A 22,320-nucleotide genomic window follows, 5' to 3' on the forward strand; every position below is an offset into this window, starting at 1 on the left:
TAAAAATATTATTAATATTGCTATAGCCAATTGAAAACTTTTCAGCAAAAAACTGCACACACAAAACTGCTTGCAAAAGCCGCACCTGAAAAAAATTAGATCACTTAGGGGGAAATTTTTACAACTTAACTTCTTGCTCCCTAGAAGACTGCGGTTTGGACAAACAACCTCTGTCGCTCTGCTCGGCAAATTTTTTCAGCGTCAGACAACTACAAATATTAGATCGTGCGGAACTTCCAATTTCAAATTCACTCCAAATTATTGATTAAAAAAGACGCTGCTGAAACACTCCTTCTCGAGTAGAAAAGAATAGGCGCACAATAATAGTCAGTTGATAAAATGAGAGCGGCTATTAACACTAAGGATAAAATTATAGAAGTGCTAAACCTCTCGTTCAGACCAAATTCAAAAATCCTTACAATATTCTCTTTCTAATCGACTCGCGTCTTTCTTCTTTGAAATATATGTTTTTGACTGAGTATTTAGTTTCTATCCCCCACAACAAATATGGTGTTCGAATGTTAACTCACATTGGTTTGTGGGCTGGAGTGCTGATGAGTTCCAAAGTGGTAGACCTGGAAGCTCTGGCTGCTCTAGTTGTAGCCAACAGGGATGCCTCTGGTCCTTCGTCTGAAAGGGGGTTGGGGGCCACGTGGTAAATGTACTCCGACCTATCAAGTGAATGTTAGAATGCTTTAAGTGAACCATGAGAAGTGAATCGTAAAATGTTATAAAATGATTTTTTCGACATACCAAAACAACAAATCTTAACCGGCTTCAGAATTGGTCTCAAGAGACTGGCGAGCAGTTGGCTTCATCAGTAGCTAGCTGTGGCTCAGGGAGGCTATCTTTGGCTTAATTGGGGGTGGGGGTTTCGGTCAGTACGGGTGAGGGCGAGCGTACGGGGTTACGAGTCGAACGCTAAGGAGGGGTAGAGAGGAGGGAGGTAAAAAAAAGTGAGGGGTGAAAAGGTAGGGTGAGTCAGGGCGGGGAAAGTGGGGATTGGGGTTAAGTGGGTGTGCGGGTTAAATGGGGGTGAGAGATTTAAATGGTGGCGATGTCTTAAAAGTGCGTGTGGGAGTTAAGTGGAGGCGGGGTCAAACTCTAAGAACATGGGTTTACAACATGGATTCATTTCTCTCAAAAACACTATCAGTGAATCGAAAACCTAAAGACTAGTGAGCCGTAAGGCCCTATGACTTAATGCCCCGGGCTTTACCAGTTTATGCAACTTTTAAGGACGAACAGTCATTAGGTCTCACACAAAGGTCAGATTAAAAGTCGGTAGTACGAAAAAAAGCATTCAAAAAGGACAGAAGGACTAATATAATTGCTCTGAACATGGTTTGAGAGCAACTAAAATAGTAACGCAAACTGATCGACTGCCAGCAAAAGTACTCGAAGACAATAGGAGTGTTTTAAGTCGCTTTTTTAAACGCGAAACCTCAAAAATATAATAGTAGTAAGACTTCTTGATTTTTTCAAAATAGAAATTTACAAGTCTATTTAATGAAAAAAAATATGCTTATAGTTTTAAACCTCTACGAGCAGGCTCGTTAATGTGCGTTTTCATATACTCCGCTCATCCAAATTCTTGGCTTACATATATTTCAAGTCCGACAGATACGAAAAAGTGATAATAAAAGGGAGGTCATGCTTTTCACATTAAATTAAAAATTGATGTATTCTGAAACTAGAATAGACAAAAATAACATGAGGTAAATTCCAGTCTGTTTTTTTGCACCAGAACGAACAAAAATAGAGCTGAGTAAAACATTTTACATTTAGTTGAAAAATAAAACACAATTTCCCGAGCAAAACACAATGACTGGGTCAAAGTAAAATCATAATTTTGTCAGACAAAATGAGAATCAGAATTCAGCTTCGAAGCAAATTTCAATTAAATTTCACAGTCCTTCAAGAAACGAAGCTCTAAGATTGCCAAGCTTAATTAACCCCAAATTAAATAATTCCTTTTTGTTCCGACCCCTCTCTGAGGAGGGAGGAACTATATACTCAAATGGGTTTTTTTTGTTCAGTCAATTTTCGCCGATCGATATATTCATCGTAGAGAGTTGAGACTGGCATCAGAAAGCTCGTCCAGCGTAGAACGTGGAATTTAAAAGATTTTTTTAATTTTCGCTTTTCATAGGGAGTTATCGAGGTTTAAAATTTCGTGAATATTAGACGTAATTCACCTGTTTTTATTCACCTTTTTGCCAAATTTTCGTCAATTTTGACCATTTTCGTCAATTTTGCTAAAAAAAATGTTGAAATTGTTAACTGTAATGTGATTCATTTTATCTCCAAAGACAGAGGAGGGTTGCTGAACTGTTGGATCCGAGTTCTTTGGCTAGAACTTATGCCAAATTTTTCAAAATTCACACATTTTTCGTCGAAAAATGGCTTTTTAAACCACTTGCTTTAAATTTGATTTAAGTAGACACCTGTAAATTACACTCATAATTGTCTTAAACTCAAAAAAGAGCTGGTTGTACTCCCGTTGGCTTTAAGAAACTTCTGAAATTAAAATTTTGCACTTTTTTTGCAAATTTTAAATCGATAATTATACAAAATGCATTATTTTTTTGACAAACTGAAAAATTTAGTATAGAATTAATCTATTTAGCAAACATTTCAAAAATTAATTGTTTTCTTCGTAGACGTGCACCATAATGTTGATCTCACCAAAAATCCTTACAGTAAAAAACCTAGGTTTTAATTGGGCAGAGCAATTTTTTTCTGAATATTTCGGCTTTTGTAGTTTTTCAATGTTAGTCTTCCTTTTAACTTGCTGGACGTAGACACCTAAAAACTGCGTACGAATCCCTCGTGAGCTCAGAAATAGAGCTCAATGTACTCTCACTGGCTTTGAGAACTTCTGAAACTATAATGTTGCCAGTTTTTGGAAATATAAACTCGATAATTATACAAAATTCATTATTTATTTTTGATATATTGGAAAATTTTGGTTCAAAACCGATGAATTGAACGAGTAAAGGTTTTCCGTGACGCGCAGCAAAATCTGGGTTGATCTTCATCTCACCATGGATCCGTATGATAAATTTTTTAAAGATTTTAATGGGGCGCGACCTTTTATTCAAAAAATTTCCGCTATGTAAATGTTTTTTTTACGTAAATTAGGGACAAAAATTTCGAATCAGGGCTATTAATGAAAGATACTGTTTACAATAAATGAGACCCAACGAGATTATATTTTGGTTCTAGAATTAAGCTCAAGGTTTTTATGGCTCTGACCAATTGTTTTTGTAAAAATTTTTATGGACTTCTTGCGTTTTGTTTTCATTTCTTATGATTTTTGTAGTTCAATAACTTAGTGTCCCCAATCAAACATAGGGTTAACTTTTAGATTGTATAAAAGAACCTAAACAATTTCTCCAGTTGTTGTCTAATGTCTGTTATGAATTTGAATATATTTTTTTTTTGAGAAAATATCAATGTTTTTTTGAGCTTTGCCACTTTTTTCTTTTTTCTCTCAACTTCGGAGGCAGCCTCAGTGAAAACAAGCAGAATCTGATTTCTGTGATTTTTAAAATAATTTCGGTAAAGATTTTATATTCAACTAAAGGTTTCTTTATTTTGGTACTATGCGTTTTCAATTTTTCTTTTATTGTTTATCATAATTGCAAATTTTATGACGTATTTAATATAACGAATATAACGTATTTAGCTTCAAACACTTGTTTCTCGGCTTTTGTTACTACTGTTACTACAAGATTTCATAAAATGTTAGATTTTTATACATTTGTACCTTTCAAAGGATTTTTGGTCTCTTTATAAATTATAACAATAATTGTTGATCCCATTGGCTTTGAAAATTGGCGCAATCGAACATTGGATAATGACTTGTCTCAATTGCTTCCTATGTAGATATAAATTAACATTTTAGTGGTTTCAGTTTTGTTTATTCAAACATTTTTTTGCGCTTGTTTATACGTTGTGACTGATTGCTTCGACAGTTTATTTTCATAACAAATTTTGGAGATTTCTCTACTGTTCAATTTTTGGGGTTTTCGTTTCATGTCTTATAGTCATTTTATGAGAAAGACTCGTGGATGTTCAATTGAAAAGAAAATGATGCTTTACAGTTCTTGCAGGGAACATCTTATAATTATAGTGCCATGAACAGTGTCATGTCGTAAAATTGTTTTTAGTTTTGACTTCTTTATGAATTTGTTTTTTTGTGGGCTCGTGACTTAGTCTCATTATTGACAGGCCCAAATGGCTTTCTGAGGTGTTGAAGATTAATTAAATTTTTAGTTGTAATCCTAAGTCTGTTTTGACTTTTGAAAATATTTGTTTTCAAAAATAAGTTCGTGTTTTTGAGCTTCGTCTTTTTTAAAGTTTTTCGTTCGATTTGTAGCGCAGTCTCTGTCAACACAAGTCACAACCCGCTTAAAGTGAGCCAAAAAATATAACGTATTTAGCTTCAAACACTTGTTTCTCGGCTTTTGTTACTACTGTTACTACAAGATTTCATAAAATGTTAGATTTTTATACATTTGAACCTTTCAAAGGATTTTTGGTCTCTTTATAAATTATAACAATAATTGTTGATCCCATTGGCTTTGAAAATTGGCGCAATCGAACATTGGATAATGACTTGTCTCAATTGCTTCCTATGTAGATATAAATTAACATTTTAGTGGTTTCAGTTTTGTTTATTCAAACATTTTTTTGCGCTTGTTTATACGTTGTGACTGATTGCTTCGACAGTTTATTTTCATAACAAATTTTGGAGATTTCTCTACTGTTCAATTTTTGGGGTTTTCGTTTCATGTCTTATAGTCATTTTATGAGAAAGACTCGTGGATGTTCAATTGAAAAGAAAATGATGCTTTACAGTTCTTGCAGGGAACATCTTATAATTATAGTGCCATGAACAGTGTCATGTCGTAAAATTGTTTTTAGTTTTGACTTCTTTATGAATTTGTTTTTTTGTGGGCTCGTGACTTAGTCTCATTATTGACAGGCCCAAATGGCTTTCTGAGGTGTTGAAGATTAATTAAATTTTTAGTTGTAATCCTAAGTCTGTTTTGACTTTTGAAAATATTTGTTTTCAAAAATAAGTTCGTGTTTTTGAGCTTCGTCTTTTTTAAAGTTTTTCGTTCGATTTGTAGCGCAGTCTCTGTCAACACAAGTCACAACCCGCTTAAAGTGAGCCAAAAAATATAACGTATTTAGCTTCAAACACTTGTTTCTCGGCTTTTGTTACTACTGTTACTACAAGATTTCATAAAATGTTAGATTTTTATACATTTGAACCTTTCAAAGGATTTTTGGTCTCTTTATAAATTATAACAATAATTGTTGATCCCATTGGCTTTGAAATTTGGCGCAATCGAACATTGGATAATGACTTGTCTCAATTGCTTCCTATGTAGATATAAATTAACATTTTAGTGGTTTCAGTTTTGTTTATTCAAACATTTTTTTGCGCTTGTTTATACGTTGTGACTGATTGCTTCGACAGTTTATTTTCATAACAAATTTTGGAGATTTCTCTGTTCAATTTTTGGGGTTTTCGTTTCATGTCTAAGTAGTCATTTTATGAGAAAGACTCGTGGATGTTAAGGTGAAAGGAAAATGATGCTTTACAGTTCTTGCAGGGAAAATCTTATAATTATAGTGCCATGAACAGTGTCATGTCGTAAAATTGTTTTTAGTTTTGACTTCTTTATGAATTTGTTTTTTTGTGGGCTCGTGACTTAGTCTCATTATTGACAGGCCCAAATGGCTTTCTGAGGTGTTGAAGATTAATTAATTTTTTTTGTTGTAATCCTAAGTCTGTTTCGACTTTTGAAAATATTTGTTTTCAAAAAAAATTCGTGTTTTTGAACTTCGTCTTTTTTAAAGTTTTTCGTTCGATTTGTAGCGCAGTCTCTGTCAACACAAGTCACAACCCGCTTAAAGTGAGCCAAAAAATATAACGTATTTAGCTTCAAACACTTGTCTCTCGGCTTTTGTTACTACTGTTACTACGAGATTTCAAAAAATGTTAGATTTTTATACATTTGTTCCTTTCAAAGGATTTTTGGTCTGTCTCTTTTTAAATTATAACAATAATTGTTTATCCCATTGGCTTTGAAATTTGGCGCAATCGAACATTGGATAATGACTTGTCTCAATTGCTTCCCATGTAGATATAAATTAACATTTTAGTGGTTTCAGTTTTGTTAATTCAAACATTTTTTTGCGCTTGTTTATACGTTGTGACTGATTGCTTCGACAGTTTATTTTCATAACAAATTTTGGAGATTTCTCTACTGTTCAATTTTTGGGGTTTTCGTTTCATGTCTAAGAAGTCATTTTATGAGAAAGACTCGTGGATGTTAAGATGAAAGGAAAATGATGCTTTACAGTTCTTGCAGGGAACATCTTATAATTATAGTGCCATGAACAGTGTCATGTCGTAAAATTGTTTTTAGTTTTGACTTCTTTATCAATTTGTTTTTTTTGTGGGCTCGTGACTTAGTCTCATTATTGACAGGCCCAAATGGCATTCTGAGGTGTTGAAGATTAATTAATTTTTTTGTAATCCTAAGTCTGTTTTGACTTTTGAAAATATTTGTTTTCAAAAAAAATTCGTGTTTTTGAACTTCGTCTTTTTTAAAGTTTTTCGTTCGATTTGTAGCGCAGTCTCTGTCAACACAAGTCACAACCCGCTTAAAGTGAGCCAAAAAATATAACGTATTTAGCTTCAAACACTTGTTTCTCGGCTTTTGTTACTACTGTTACTACGAGATTTCATAAAATGTTAGATTTTTATACATTTGTTCCTTTCAAAGGATTTTTGGTCTGTCTCTTTTTAAATTATAACAATAATTGTTGATCCCATTGGCTTTGAAATTTGGCGCAATCGAACATTGGATAATGACTTGTCTCAATTGCTTCCTATGTAGATATAAATTAACATTTTAGTGGTTTCAGTTTTGTTAATTCAAACATTTTTTTGCGCTTGTTTATACGTTGTGACTGATTGCTTCGACAGTTTATTTTCATAACAAATTTTGGAGACTTCTCTACTGTTCAATTTTTGGGGTTTTCGTTTCATGTCTAATTAGTCATTTTATGAGAAAGACTCGTGGATGTTAAGATGAAAGGAAAATGATGCTTTACAGTTCTTGCAGGGAACATCTTATAATTATAGTGCCATGAACAGTGTCATGTCGTAAAATTGTTTTTAGTTTTGACTTCTTTATGAATTTGTTTTTTTGTGGGCTCGTGACTTAGTCTCATTATTGACAGGCCCAAATGGCATTCTGAGGTGTTGAAGATTAATTAATTTTTTTGTTGTAATCCTAAGTCTCTTTTGACTTTTGAAAATACTTGTTTTCAAAAATAAGTTCGTGTTTTTGAGCTTCGTCTTTTTTTAAAGTTTTTCGTTCGGTTTGTAGCGCAGTCTCTGTCAACACAAGTCACAAGCCGCATAAAGTGAGCCAAAAAATATAACGTATTTAGCTTCAAACACTTGTTTCTCGGCTTTTGTTACTATTGTTACTACGAGATTTCATAAAATGTTAGATTTTTATACATTTGTACCCTTCAAAGGATTTTTGGTCTCTTTTTAAATTATAACAATAATTGTTGATCCCATTGGCTTTGAAATTTGGCGCAATCGAACATTGGATAATGACTTGTCTCAATTGCTTCCTATGTAGATATAAATTAACATTTTAGTGGTTTCAGTTTTGTTAACTCAAACATTTTTTGCGCTTGTTTATACGTTGTGACTGATTGCTTCGACAGTTTATTTTCATAACAAATTTTGGAGATTTCTCTACTGTTCAATTTTTGGGGTTTTCGTTTCATGTCTAAGTTGTCATTTTATGAGAAAGACTCGTGGATGTTAAGATGAAAGGAAAATGATGCTTTACAGTTCTTGCAGGGAACATCTTCTAATTATAGTGCCATGAACAGTGTCATGTCGTAAAATTGTTTTTAGTTTTGACTTCTTTATGAGTTTGTTTTTTTTGTGGGCTCGTGACTTAGTCTCATTATTGACAGGCCCAAATGGCATTCTGAGGTGTTGAAGATTAATTAATTTTTTTGTTGTAATCCTAAGTCTCGTTTGACTTTTGAAAATACTTGTTTTCAAAAATAAATTCGTGTTTTTGAGCTTCGTCTTTTTTTAAAGTTTTTCGTTCGGTTTGTAGCGCAGTCTCTGTCAACACAAGTCACAAGCCGCTTAAAGTGAGCCAAAAAATATAACGTATTTAGCTTCAAACACTTGTTTCTCGGCTTTTGTTACTACTGTTACTACGAGATTTCAAAAAATGTTAGATTTTTATACATTTGTACCTTTCAAAGGATTTTTGGTCTCTTTTTAAATTATAACAATAATTGTTGATCCCATTGGCTTTGAAATTTGGCGCAATCGAACATTGGATAATGACTTGTCTCAATTGCTTCCTATGTAGATATAAATTAACATTTTAGTGGTTTCAGTTTTGTTAACTCAAACATTTTTTGCGCTTGTTTATACGTTGTGACTGATTGCTTCGACAGTTTATTTTCATAACAAATTTTGGAGATTTCTCTACTGTTCAATTTTTGGGGTTTTCGTTTCATGTCTAAGTTGTCATTTTATGAGAAAGACTCGTGGATGTTAAGATGAAAGGAAAATGATGCTTTACAGTTCTTGCAGGGAAAATCTTATAATTATAGTGCCATGAACAGTGCCATGTCGTAAAATTGTTTTTAGTTTTGACTTCTTTATGAATTTGTTTTTTTGTGGGCTCGTGACTTAGTCTCATTATTGACAGGCCCAAATGGCTTTCTGAGGTGTTGAAGATTAATTAATTTTTTTTGTTGTAATCCTAAGTCTGTTTTGACTTTTGAAAATATTTGATTTCAAAAATAAGTTCGTGTTTTTGAGCTTCGTCTTTTTTAAAGTTTTTCGTTCGATTTGTAGCGCAGTCTCTGTCAACACAAGTCACAACCCGCTTAAAGTGAGCCAAAAAATATAACGTATTTAGCTTCAAACACTTGTTTCTCGGCTTTTGTTACTACTGTTACTACGAGATTTCATAAAAATGTTAGATTTTTATACATTTGTACCTTTCAAAGGATTTTTGGTCTCTTTTTAAATTATAACAATAATTGTTGATCCCATTGGCTTTGAAATTTAGCGCAATCGAACATTGGTAAATGACTTGTCTCAATTGCTTCCTATGTAGATATAAATTAACATTTTAGTGGTTTCAGTTTTGTTAATTCAAACATTTTTTGCGCTTGTTTATACGTTGTGACTGATTGCTTCGACAGTTTATTTTCATAACAAATTTTGGAGATTTCTCTACAGTTCAATTTTTGTGGTTTTCGTTTCATGTCTAAGTAGTCACTTTATGAGAAAGACTCGTGGATGTTAAGATGAAAGGAAAATGATGCTTTACAGTTCTTGCAGGGAACATCTTATAATTATAGTGCCATGAACAGTATCATGTCAGCAAATTTTTTTTAGTTTTGACTTCTTCATGAATTTGTTTTTCTGTGGGCTCGTGACTTGGTCTTATTATTGACAGGCCCAAATGGCTTTCTGAGGTGTTGAACATTAATTAAATTTTTTGTTGTAATCCTAAGTCTGTTTTGACTTTTGAAAATATTTGTTTTCAAAAATAAGTTCGTGTTTTTGAGCTTCGTCTTTTTTAAAGTTTTTCGTTCGATTTGTAGCGCAGTCTCTGTCAACACAAGTCACAACCCGCTTAAAGTGAGCCAAAAAATATAACGTATTTAGCTTCAAACACTTGTTTCTCGGCTTTTGTTACTACTGTTACTACAAGATTTCATAAAATGTTAGATTTTTATACATTTGTACCTTTCAAAGGATTTTTGGTCTCTTTATAAATTATAACAATAATTGTTGATCCCATTGGCTTTGAAAATTGGCGCAATCGAACATTGGATAATGACTTGTCTCAATTGCTTCCTATGTAGATATAAATTAACATTTTAGTGGTTTCAGTTTTGTTTATTCAAACATTTTTTTGCGCTTGTTTATACGTTGTGACTGATTGCTTCGACAGTTTATTTTCATAACAAATGTTGGAGATTTCTCTACTGTTCAATTTTTGGGGTTTTCGTTTCATGTCTAAGTAGTCATTTTATGAGAAAGACTCGTGGATGTTAAGGTGAAAGGAAAATGATGCTTTACAGTTCTTGCAGGGAAAATCTTATAATTATAGTGCCATGAACAGTGTCATGTCGTAAAATTGTTTTTAGTTTTGACTTCTTTATGAATTTGTTTTTTTGTGGGCTCGTGACTTAGTCTCATTATTGACAGGCCCAAATGGCTTTCTGAGGTGTTGAAGATTAATTAATTTTTTTGTTGTAATCCTAAGTCTGTTTTGACTTTTGAAAATATTTGATTTCAAAAATAAGTTCGTGTTTTTGAGCTTCGTCTTTTTTAAAGATTTTCGTTCGATTTGTAGCGCAGTCTCTGTCAACACAAGTTCCAACCCGCTTAAAGTGAGCCAAAAAATATAACGTATTTAGCTTCAAACACTTGTTTCTCGGCTTTTGTTACTACTGTTACTACGAGATTTCATAAAATGTTAGATTTTTATACATTTGTACCTTTCAAAGGATTTTTGGTCTCTTTTTAAATTATAACAATAATTGTTGATCCCATTGGCTTTGAAATTTAGCGCAATCGAACATTGGTAAATGACTTGTCTCAATTGCTTCCTATGTAGATATAAATTAACATTTTAGTGGTTTCAGTTTTGTTAATTCAAACATTTTTTTGCGCTTGTTTATACGTTGTGACTGATTGCTTCGACAGTTTATTTTCATAACAAATTTTGGAGATTTCTCTACAGTTCAATTTTTGTGGTTTTCGTTTCATGTCTAAGTAGTCACTTTATGAGAAAGACTCGTGGATGTTAAGATGAAAGGAAAATGATGCTTTACAGTTCTTGCAGGGAACATCTTATAATTATAGTGCCATGAACAGTGTCATGTCAGCAAATTTTTTTTAGTTTTGACTTCTTTATGAATTTGTTTTTTTGTGGGCTCGTGACTTAGTCTCATTATTGACAGGCCCAAATGGCTTTCTGAGGTGTTGAAGATTAATTAATTTTTTTGTTGTAATCCTAAGTCTGTTTTGACTTTTGAAAATATTTGATTTCAAAAATAAGTTCGTGTTTTTGAGCTTCGTCTCTTTTAAAGTTTTTCGTTCCATTTGTAGCGCAGTCTCTGTCAACACAAGTCACAACCCGCTTAAAGTGAGCCAAAAAATATAACGTATTTAGCTTCAAACACTTGTTTCTCGGCTTTTGTTACTACTGTTACTACGAAATTTCATAAAATGTTAGATTTTTATACATTTGTACCTTTCAAAGGATTTTTGGTCTCTTTTTAAATTATAACAATAATTGTTGATCCCATTGGCTTTGAAATTTAGCGCAATCGAACATTCGTAAATGACTTGTCTCAATTGCTTCCTATGTAGATATAAATTAACATTTTAGTGGTTTCAGTTTTGTTAATTCAAACATTTTTTTGCGCTTGTTTATACGTTGTGACTGATTGCTTCGACAGTTTATTTTCATAACAAATTTTGGAGATTTCTCTACAGTTCAATTTTTGTGGTTTTCGTTTCATGTCTAAGTAGTCACTTTATGAGAAAGACTCGTGGATGTTAAGATGAAAGGAAAATGATGCTTTACAGTTCTTGCAGGGAACATCTTATAATTATAGTGCCATGAACAGTGTCATGTCAGCATATTTTTTTTAGTTTTGACTTCTTCATGAATTTGTTTTTCTGTGGGCTCGTGACTTAGTCTTATTATTGACAGGCCCAAATGGCTTTCTGAGGTGTTGAACATTAATTAAATTTTTTGTTGTAATCCTAAGCCTGTTTTGTCTTTTGAAAATATTTGTTTTCAAAAATAAGTTCGTGTTTTTGAGCTTCGTCTTTTTAAAAGTTTTTCGTTCGATTTGTAGCGCAGTCTCTTTCAACACAAGTCGCAACCCGCATAAAGTGAGCCAAAAAATATAACTTATTTAGCTTCAAACACTTGTTTCTCGGCTTTTGTTACTACTGTTACTACGAGATTTCATAAAATGTTAGATTTTTATACATTTGTACCTTTCAAAGGATTTTTGGTCTCTTTTTAAATTATAACAATAATTGTTGATCCCGTTTGGCTTTGAAATTTGGCGCAATCAAACATTGGATAATGACTTGTCTCAATTGCTTCCTATGTAGATATAAATTCACATTTTAGTGGTTTCAGTTTTGTTAATTCAAACATTTTTTTGCGCTTGTTTATACGTTGTGACTGATTGCTTCGACAGTTTATTTTCATAACAAATTTTGGAGATTTCTCTACTGTTCAATTTTTGGGGTTTTCGTTTCATGTCTAAGTTGTCATTTTATGAGAAAGACTCGTGGATGTTAAGATGAAAGGAAAATGATGCTTTACAGTTCTTGCAGGGAAAATCTTATAATTATAGTGCCATGAACAGTGTCATGTCGTAAAATTGTTTTTAGTTTTGACTTCTTTATGAATTTGTTTTTTTGTGGGCTCGTGACTTAGTCTCATTATTGACAGGCCCAAATGGCTTTCTGAGGTGTTGAAGATTAATTAATTTTTTTGTTGTAATCCTAAGTCTGTTTTGACTTTTGAAAATATTTGATTTCAAAAATAAGTTCGTGTTTTTGAGCTTCGTCTTTTTTAAAGTTTTTCGTTCGATTTGTAGCGCAGTCTCTGTCAACACAAGTCACAACCCACTTAAAATGAGCCAAAAAATGTAACGTATTTAGCTTCAAACACTTGTTTCTCGGCTTTTGTTACTACTGTTACTACGAGATTTCATAAAATGTTAGATTTTTATACATTTGTACCTTTCAAAGGATTTTTGGTCTCTTTTTAAATTATAACAATAATTGTTGATCCCATTGGCTTTGAAATTTAGCGCAATCGAACATTGGTAAATGACTTGTCTCAATTGCTTCCTATGTAGATATAAATTAACATTTTAGTGGTTTCAGTTTTGTTAATTCAAACATTTTTTTGCGCTTGTTTATACGTTGTGACTGATTGCTTCGACAGTTTATTTTCATAACAAATTTTGGAGATTTCTCTACAGTTCAATTTTTGTGGTTTTCGTTTCATGTCTAAGTAGTCACTTTATGAGAAAGACTCGTGGATGTTAAGATGAAAGGAAAAGGATGCTTTACAGTTCTTGCAGGGAACATCTTATAATTATAGTGCCATGAACAGTGTCATGTCAGCATATTTTTTTTAGTTTTGACTTCTTCATGAATTTGTTTTTCTGTGGGCTCGTGACTTAGTCTTATTATTGACAGGCCCAAATGGCTTTCTGAGGTGTTGAACATTAATTAAATTTTTTGTTGTAATCCTAAGCCTGTTTTGTCTTTTGAAAATATTTGTTTTCAAAAATAAGTTCGTGTTTTTGAGCTTCGTCTTTTTAAAAGTTTTTCGTTCGATTTGTAGCGCAGTCTCTTTCAACACAAGTCGCAACCCGCATAAAGTGAGCCAAAAAATATAACTTATTTAGCTTCAAACACTTGTTTCTCGGCTTTTGTTACTACTGTTACTACGAGATTTCATAAAATGTTAGATTTTTATACATTTGTACCTTTCAAAGGATTTTTGGTCTCTTTTTAAATTATAACAATAATTGTTGATCCCGTTTGGCTTTGAAATTTGGCGCAATCAAACATTGGATAATGACTTGTCTCAATTGCTTCCTATGTAGATATAAATTCACATTTTAGTGGTTTCAGTTTTGTTAATTCAAACATTTTTTTGCGCTTGTTTATACGTTGTGACTGATTGCTTCGACAGTTTATTTTCATAACAAATTTTGGAGATTTCTCTACTGTTCAATTTTTGGGGTTTTCGTTTCATGTCTAAGTTGTCATTTTATGAGAAAGACTCGTGGATGTTAAGATGAAAGGAAAATGATGCTTTACAGTTCTTGCAGGGAAAATCTTATAATTATAGTGCCATGAACAGTGTCATGTCGTAAAATTGTTTTTAGTTTTGACTTCTTTATGAATTTGTTTTTTTGTGGGCTCGTGACTTAGTCTCATTATTGACAGGCCCAAATGGCTTTCTGAGGTGTTGAAGATTAATTAATTTTTTTGTTGTAATCCTAAGTCTGTTTTGACTTTTGAAAATATTTGATTTCAAAAATAAGTTCGTGTTTTTGAGCTTCGTCTTTTTTAAAGTTTTTCGTTCGATTTGTAGCGCAGTCTCTGTCAACACAAGTCACAACCCACTTAAAATGAGCCAAAAAATGTAACGTATTTAGCTTCAAACACTTGTTTCTCGGCTTTTGTTACTACTGTTACTACGAGATTTCATAAAATGTTAGATTTTTATACATTTGTACCTTTCAAAGGATTTTTGGTCTCTTTTTAAATTATAACAATAATTGTTGATCCCATTGGCTTTGAAATTTAGCGCAATCGAACATTGGTAAATGACTTGTCTCAATTGCTTCCTATGTAGATATAAATTAACATTTTAGTGGTTTCAGTTTTGTTAATTCAAACATTTTTTTGCGCTTGTTTATACGTTGTGACTGATTGCTTCGACAGTTTATTTTCATAACAAATTTTGGAGATTTCTCTACAGTTCAATTTTTGTGGTTTTCGTTTCATGTCTAAGTAGTCACTTTATGAGAAAGACTCGTGGATGTTAAGATGAAAGGAAAAGGATGCTTTACAGTTCTTGCAGGGAACATCTTATAATTATAGTGCCATGAACAGTGTCATGTCAGCAATTTTTTTTTTAGTTTTGACTTCTTCATGAATTTGTTTTTCTGTGGGCTCGTGACTTAGTCTTATTATTGACAGGCCCAAATGGCTTTCTGAGGTGTTGAACATTAATTAAATTTTTTGTTGTAATCCTAAGTCTGTTTTGATTTTTGAAAATATTTGTTTTCAAAAATAAGTTCGTGTTTTTGAGCTTCGTCTTTTTAAAAGTTTTTCGTTCGATTTGTAGCGCAGTCTCTTTCAACACAAGTCGCAACCCGCATAAAGTGAGCCAAAAAATATAACTTATTTAGCTTCAAACACTTGTTTCTCGGCTTTTGTTACTACTGTTACTACGAGATTTCATAAAATGTTAGATTTTTATACATTTGTACCTTTCAAAGGATTTTTCGTCTCTTTTTAAATTATAACAATAATTGTTGATCCCATTTGGCTTTGAAATTTGGCGCAATCAAACATTGGATAATGACTTGTCTCAATTGCTTCCTATGTAGATATAAATTAACATTTTAGTGGTTTCAGTTTTGTTAATTCAAACATTTTTTTGCGCTTGTTTATACGTTGTGACTGATTGCTTCGACAGTTTATTTTCATAACAAATTTTGGAGATTTCTCTACAGTTCAATTTTTGTGGCTTTCGTTTCATGTCTAAGTAGTCATTTTATGAGAAAGACTCGTGGATGTTAAGATGAAAGGAAAATGATGCTTTACAGTTCTTGCAGGGAACATCTTATAATTATAGTGCCATGAACAGTGTCATGTCAGCAAATTGTTTTTAGTTTTGACTTCTTCATGAATTTGTTTTTTTGTGGGCTCGTGACTTAGTCTTATTATTGACAGGACCAAATGGCTTTCTGAGGTGTTGAACATTAATTAAATTTTTTGTTGTAATCCTAAGTCTGTTTTGACTTTTGAAAATATTTGTTTTCAAAAATAAGTTCGTGTTTTTGAGCTTCGTCTTTTTAAAAGTTTTTCGTTCGATTTGTAGCGCAGTCTCTGTCAACACAAGTCACAACCCGCATAAAGTGAGCCAAAAAATATAACTTATTTAGCTTCAAACACTTGTTTCTCGGCTTTTGTTACTACTGTTACTACGAGATTTCATAAAAGTTAGATTTTTATACATTTGTACCTTTCAAAGGATTTTTGGTCTCTTTTTAAATTATAACAATAATTGTTGATCCCATTGGCTTTGAAATTTGGCGCAATCAAACATTGGATAATGACTTGTCTCAATTGCTTCCTATGTAGATATAAATTAACATTTTAGTGGTTTCAGTTTTGTTAATTCAAACATTTTTTTGCGCTTGTTTATACGTTGTGACTGATTGCTTCGACAGTTTATTTTCATAACAAATTTTGGAGATTTCTCTACTGTTCAATTTTTGGGGTTTTCGTTTCATGTCTTAGTAGTCATTTTTTGAGAGAGACTCGTGGATGTTAAGATGAAAAGAAAATGATGCTTTACAGTTCTTGTAGGGAACAGCTTATAATTATAGTGCCATGAACAGTGTCATGTCGTAAAATTGTTTTTAGTTTTGACTTCTTTATGAATTTGTTTTTTTGTGAGCTCGTGACTTAGTCTCATTATTGACAGGCCCAAATGGCTTTCTGAGGTGTTGAAGATTAATTAATTTTTTTGTTGTAATCCTAAGTCTGTTTTGACTTTTGAAAATACTTGTTTTCAAAAATAAGTTCGTGTTTTTGAGCTTCGTCTTTTTTTAATGTTTTTCGTTCGGCTTGTAGCGCAGTCTCTGTCAACACAAGTCACAAGCCGCTTAAAGTGAGCCAAAAAATATAACGTATATAGCTTCAAACACTTGTTTCTCGGCTTTTGTTACTACTGTTACTACGAGATTTCATAAAATGTTAGATTTTTTTACATTTGTACCTTTCAAAGGATTTTTGGTCTCTTTAAATTATAACAATAAAGGTTGATCCCATTGGCTTTGAAATTTGGCGCAATCGAACATTGGATAATGACTTGTCTCAATTGCTTCCTATGTAGATATAAATTAACATTTTAGTGGTTTCATTTGATATCTAATGACATTAATAACTGAAATTAATTATTTTCAAAAACGGAAAAGTATTTTTGAACTTCGCACCTATTTGCTCTTTTTGTCGACCTGTTAACCAGTCCCATATTTCTTCTAATGAAGTATAGTTTAAATTTTTTTATTTCTATCTGATTCGAGTTTATTTTTGTTATGATTTTTTTTGTTTTAGATTTGGTTATTATATTTTATCAAAGATTTTATTATAGTTTTGGTCGTAAATAATGTTTGTTATTTGATTTTTATTTTTGGTCCTTCCTAGTAATCCTCTTATCAATATTGTCCATCGGCCCTCTTGCGTGGCATCGTATTTCCGTATTTCATTGGTTGTTTATTGAACGATTTGTATGGTTTTGAAAGTTTTCTATCTCTTCATCATTTGGTAGCCAATTTAGTCAAGAATGTGGATGAGCGGGGTCGAAACATTATGTGCGTACGCACATTACCGAGCCTCCTTGTTATAATCTCAAATAAGATAAAGGTGGGCTCAAAAATTTATCATCCGATTAACCAAAATTCCATAAAGTATCTGGCAACAATGACGTCAGGAAACAACTTCAAAAGCAAAGTAATAGACTTTAGCTATTACGTCACCCTTTGAATTCTTAACGGGTGATCCGATGGAAGGAAGTAAAATCGAGGAAGAAAACTGATCAACACAAAACACCAGCACAAGTCTTGCAAAGAAACATGCAGCTCTTAACGCAATTGCAATATTTTACGGTAACATCCAACGTCGAAGTAAAATGATATTAAATTTATCCAAACAAATTTTATTAAGTTGAACAAATGCACAATATTTATCATCACAAAATCAAATTTTGCTGAAAATCAGCGAGAAAATGAATAACGAAAACTATTAAAAAACGAACACTCAGTAAACCACAAATTGAAACACGTAAACGCATTTTAAAATCACGAGCAATCTCACAATTTTCAGTAATTGAAACTTGCAAGAATCACTTCTTATTGGCAGTTAGCGACAAAAAACAAAAACAACAACAATGCATGTATAAAAACAGGAAACACTCAAATATTCCATTTGAAATTTTCTTTTAGAAATGGCGTTTTAGTAAGTAATTTCAGATTAAAAATAAAATAACTAAGTCACTAATACAGCATAGGCAATTAATATTGAAATATTGGGCAAAAACCACAAAAAACACGGACAAAACACAAAAGTCGATTTCATTTTAAAAAAGTATCGAACACAAAAACTTTCGAAAAATTAAAACCACAACATATTCAAATGGTTTCAATAGAAAGAACCTGGGAGCTGTAATTATTGACACTAATCTACAGGACACAAAAAAACACTAAAAACGCAAAACTCGAAAATGATTCAAATTTTCCCAGACAACCTATTAATTTTTGATTTTTCCTCATTTACCGTTTTTCTAAGGCTTGCAGATTGGCTTTGCTCCCTAAAGAACAGTGGGAGCTGGAATCTATTGGAGACTGCTCCATCGGCTGAAAAATTGAGAATTGCTCTCGAGCGATTAGTGGGACCTCAGATCTATTACAGCCTGCTTCATTTGGGGTGGGGTAGTAACTAAATTCAATAAGGGGGCCTCAAACGCCACTATAACCACTAATAAAAGTCAAATGGAAAATTTGATTCCCTTTTGGCGCACTTTTCATGTTGACCTTCAGTAGTGAACTACCGCCACTTGAGTTCAGGTGCTGACACTTCTGAGAAATGTACATCTCTTAAAACGAAAAAATCAAGTTCGTGAAAATCACTTGAAAATTCAAAACAGTAAAGCGAAAACCAGGCATGAAAAACCAACATGTTTCCAATTAATGCTTGACACTTTGTTCGAGAGCAATTAAACAGCGAAAACACCAGTCCAATTAAACCACGTAAAAAATTAACAACAAGGAATTATTCAGAGAAAAATGTATTTCTCCACTTTCCAAGAAGTTTAGTTGGAATATTACGCTTTGAAACTACTCCTTATTTTCCTCCCTTTACTATGCTTTTGTCGCTGCATGAATTTGACTTCTCATTGACGTTTAAAAGAATAAAAGCTTACAATATATGAGTCTTCAGTGAAATCCAAATCCAAAAACAACAATGAGACAAATAACAGCCTCGCGATTGGGTCGTTCAATTATCAACAACACAACTGCTGCAATAATTGAGAAAATTTGCGCAAAAACTGAAAATATTCAAAATTTTGTACCAAGAGCAAAACATAGTCGGCAGATCACCGGAATAACTGCGAAAGAATAGACGTCCGTACCGTATAATAGAGATGGAAACAGATACATAATTATGTTGAAAAAGTAATCGACGCCTCTCAAAAAGCTATGTAAAAAACATTCAGCGTTAAATTGATAAAGCAAATTTAATTGTGTGATAAAATTTATTGCTAAAATGCCTTTTCATCAATGACCTTTAATACACATATGAGTTCCTTTGACCTTAAACTAATTCAAATTAAACATTAAAACAAATTTTTGAAGTGCAAAAGTCATTAAGTGAGGTAAGTCACGTATAATCACAATCTAGTCACGCGTATGAGCTAAAAACTTTGGCTAAAGAAAGTGAGAAATGAAGTCAAGCTCGTAAATGCCGTTGCTGAGAACAAGAAGTCATTCAGAAAATTTGAAACAGTTGTAACGATAAGGGCGTCAGACGACGAAAGAAAAAAACATAGCCGGAAGAATTTCAGAAGCGACTCGGAGCGTCAAAGCTTCACAAAAAACCGCAATTGCAGCTGATACCATAACTTTTTGCATTTAACTATCAAATCCTTACCTCACCTGATTTGATTTTAAAAGATTGCTGAAATTTATACAAAATTAACAACGGGAAATAAATGCACCAAAATTTTTTTTATTAAAAACATTTGGTAACGTTAAAAATGTCCTATATTCTTAGGATACACAAAAACCTGGCAGCGCTATAAATTGGCAGGAAATAAAATAACTCATGATGTTGGTCTTGAAAAAACAAGTCCACAATCAACTGAAATACATTTTGATAACATAAGGCCGATAAACAGAAAAAGAATACTAAAAACGAAGACCCAAAAGAACACTAAATTAAGTTTTCAAATCATTTTAAATTAACAAAATAAGACATTATTCTTCCTTCGTGGAGAAATATGTTAGACGAAATGAATTCAAAATATTTCAAAATTAAATTGATCCTAGAAAAAGCCAAGCAAAAGAATAATACTCAAAAGCAAGAAAATTTTTGAAACAATACCGATGCCCCTCCCCCCCCCCCAAAAAAAAACAAATTGCAGAGAAAAAAAGTAATCAGTCAAAATTTTGCAAGAGGCTTTCCAGCAAATTTTGACTGCTGAATTCTGTTACATGAAATCAATTGCAAACCAGAGAAATGACAAGATCCTAAGAAAAAAACGAAAATTGTTGATATTTGTAACACCTGAAAAAGCAAAGAGAAAAAATCTATAGATCCTAGGGGAAGGCTAGAATAATAAATGCTAGAATCTACAGAGTAGAGAAAAACTGTAAGAAACAGAAACAAAAACACTATTTGATTCTTGAAAGTTAAAAAACAAATTTAAAGGAAAAAATAAAAAAAAAACAATTCAACATTTAGCTTTCTACACTTGAAATAAACAAAGAGCCTTCCTCCTGTACAGATAAAAAAGGAGAAACAAAATTCTAATATCAAAAACGTTGAAATAGTTTGCAAAAAAGGTAAAAAAAATTCATAAAACTGCATAAATGAAAAAATTTCAACTGTATTTTAACTTAGCGCCAACAAAAACAATTGAATTATTCGAATAAAACAAAACCAAAATCCCCGATGTCCCATAAAAAGATTGTTTCAAGTAAATTAAACCAAATACAAAAAAACTGAAAACAAAACTAAGCAAAATTGGATTAGAATGTGGACAATTTTATAAAAAAAAGAAATTACCTCGCGGGCATTTAGGCATTCAGTAAACAAAATATCAAATGGAAGTTGCCATATGAACTGATTTTTGATTGAAAGACGGCTGGAAGATCTAAAAATGAAATAAATGAAAACATTCAAAAATTAACAAAAAAATCATGAACTATGTGCTAATTTTGAAAGTGAAACGCATTATTAGGCTCTGCAAAGCAATTTCAAATTCCGAGGGCTACATTTCAATATGACGTGAAATAGAAATCATTTCGACACAAAAAAACCAATTACAGGCCAAAAAAACTGGGCCAATTAGACGAAAAAACGCTCGAAACACTTTTCAAAGCCCGAATAAAATTAGTTCGCACGGCAATTTTACTCACATTCGCTTGTAGGTTAAAACGCCGTCTGAACAAATAGTACTTCCGGTAAAAAAAACCTTAAGAAAACCAATACTCCTCTTCGAATCGTAAAAAAATGAAGAGCACAGCATCTCCGCTCGGCTCGGCTTACAGCTTCGCAGCTATAACAACAATATGATGAATGTTCATAAAAACTTTAAACCTCGAGAACTCCGATAACTCCTCGAAAACGACGCAGTTTGAAAAACTTTTCAATTTACAATTCTACGCTCGATAGGCTTTCTAATGATTCACTCATGTCTTTCTACGACAAATATATCGATGGGCCACAATTGACTGAACAAAAACATAGCCGGCAGATTGCCGGAAAATAGCCGGGATCGACGCTTGGGGCCCTCCATGAATTGAAACAACTAAAGATATTAGATAGACAGATCAACCACCAGTCCTTTAATAGACCACTAGACTTTTTGGGTTAGCTTTGGACTGTCATTTTTTATGAGACACCTAAGCTCTATAAGGAGAAAGCCCTAATAGGGCTTTTCAAAATTAGGATCTTTTGCGTTTGTGCCCCCCTCAGCTTAGTGGGCGCATATTATTTGCACCCCTCAGATGCATGTGCAATAATTTTTACGTAATGACTTACAATAAAATGGCACGTGCTCTGTAACTGGAGGGCGCATAACGTACTGGGGGGGAACAAACGGAGAAGATCCCAAAATTAATATTCGAAATCAAAAACTCAAGACTCTAATATTCAAGAATTAGGGCATATATGTTTGGCACTACTTAGATTCACACTATTGACCTTTAAAAAGTAAATGTTCATAAAATTTAAAGTTCCATAAGTGAGTTCAGAAGTCATTTTTTAGTGAGGTAAGTGACGCAAATGACCTAAAAGCAAAAATGACGTTAAACTCACAAATTTAACTGCAACTAGAAGTCACAAATTGAAAAAAAAACTGGTCACAAGAATCAACGAGATAAGTGAGGTAAGTCATTGAAAAAGTAAATTCCAAGAAGTCAGGGTAAGACGAAACCAATCCTGAGAAACAATTCAAAGAATTGAATGAAAAACACAGACGTACTCTACCAGAACAGCAGATCAATTGAACAATGACCTCCAGAACACAAACAGAAGCATCTCAAAAAACTGAAAAACTAAAAGAATCAAAACTAAACAAAAATATACTCATTGCAAAAACTCTTGAAGCTTTTAAACCCAAGGCAAAAATTTTCCCTTTAAAAACACCTATT

At 32.6% G+C, this 22,320-nt stretch overlaps 2 protein-coding genes across 2 annotated transcripts in view; one reads left to right on the top strand and one right to left on the bottom strand.

Annotated features, from left to right (window-relative positions):
• LOC142339118 (uncharacterized) overlaps positions 1-22,320 on the bottom strand; it is an 88,758-nt gene that overhangs the window by 26,850 nt on the left and 39,588 nt on the right. Inside the window, exon 9 of the mRNA XM_075388857.1 lies at positions 531-671. Within this exon, the coding sequence (XP_075244972.1) occupies positions 531-671 (141 nt within the window). The remainder of the gene's footprint in view (positions 1-530; positions 672-22,320) is intronic.
• The window catches only part of LOC142339117 (endothelial differentiation-related factor 1-like), a 242,983-nt gene that overhangs the window by 4,862 nt on the left and 215,801 nt on the right, over positions 1-22,320 (top strand). The window lies entirely within an intron of this gene.

Source organism: Convolutriloba macropyga, chromosome 5 (assembly GCF_964194025.1).
Source record: "Convolutriloba macropyga chromosome 5, txConMacr16.3, whole genome shotgun sequence".
NCBI lineage: Eukaryota > Metazoa > Xenacoelomorpha > Acoela > Convolutidae > Convolutriloba > Convolutriloba macropyga.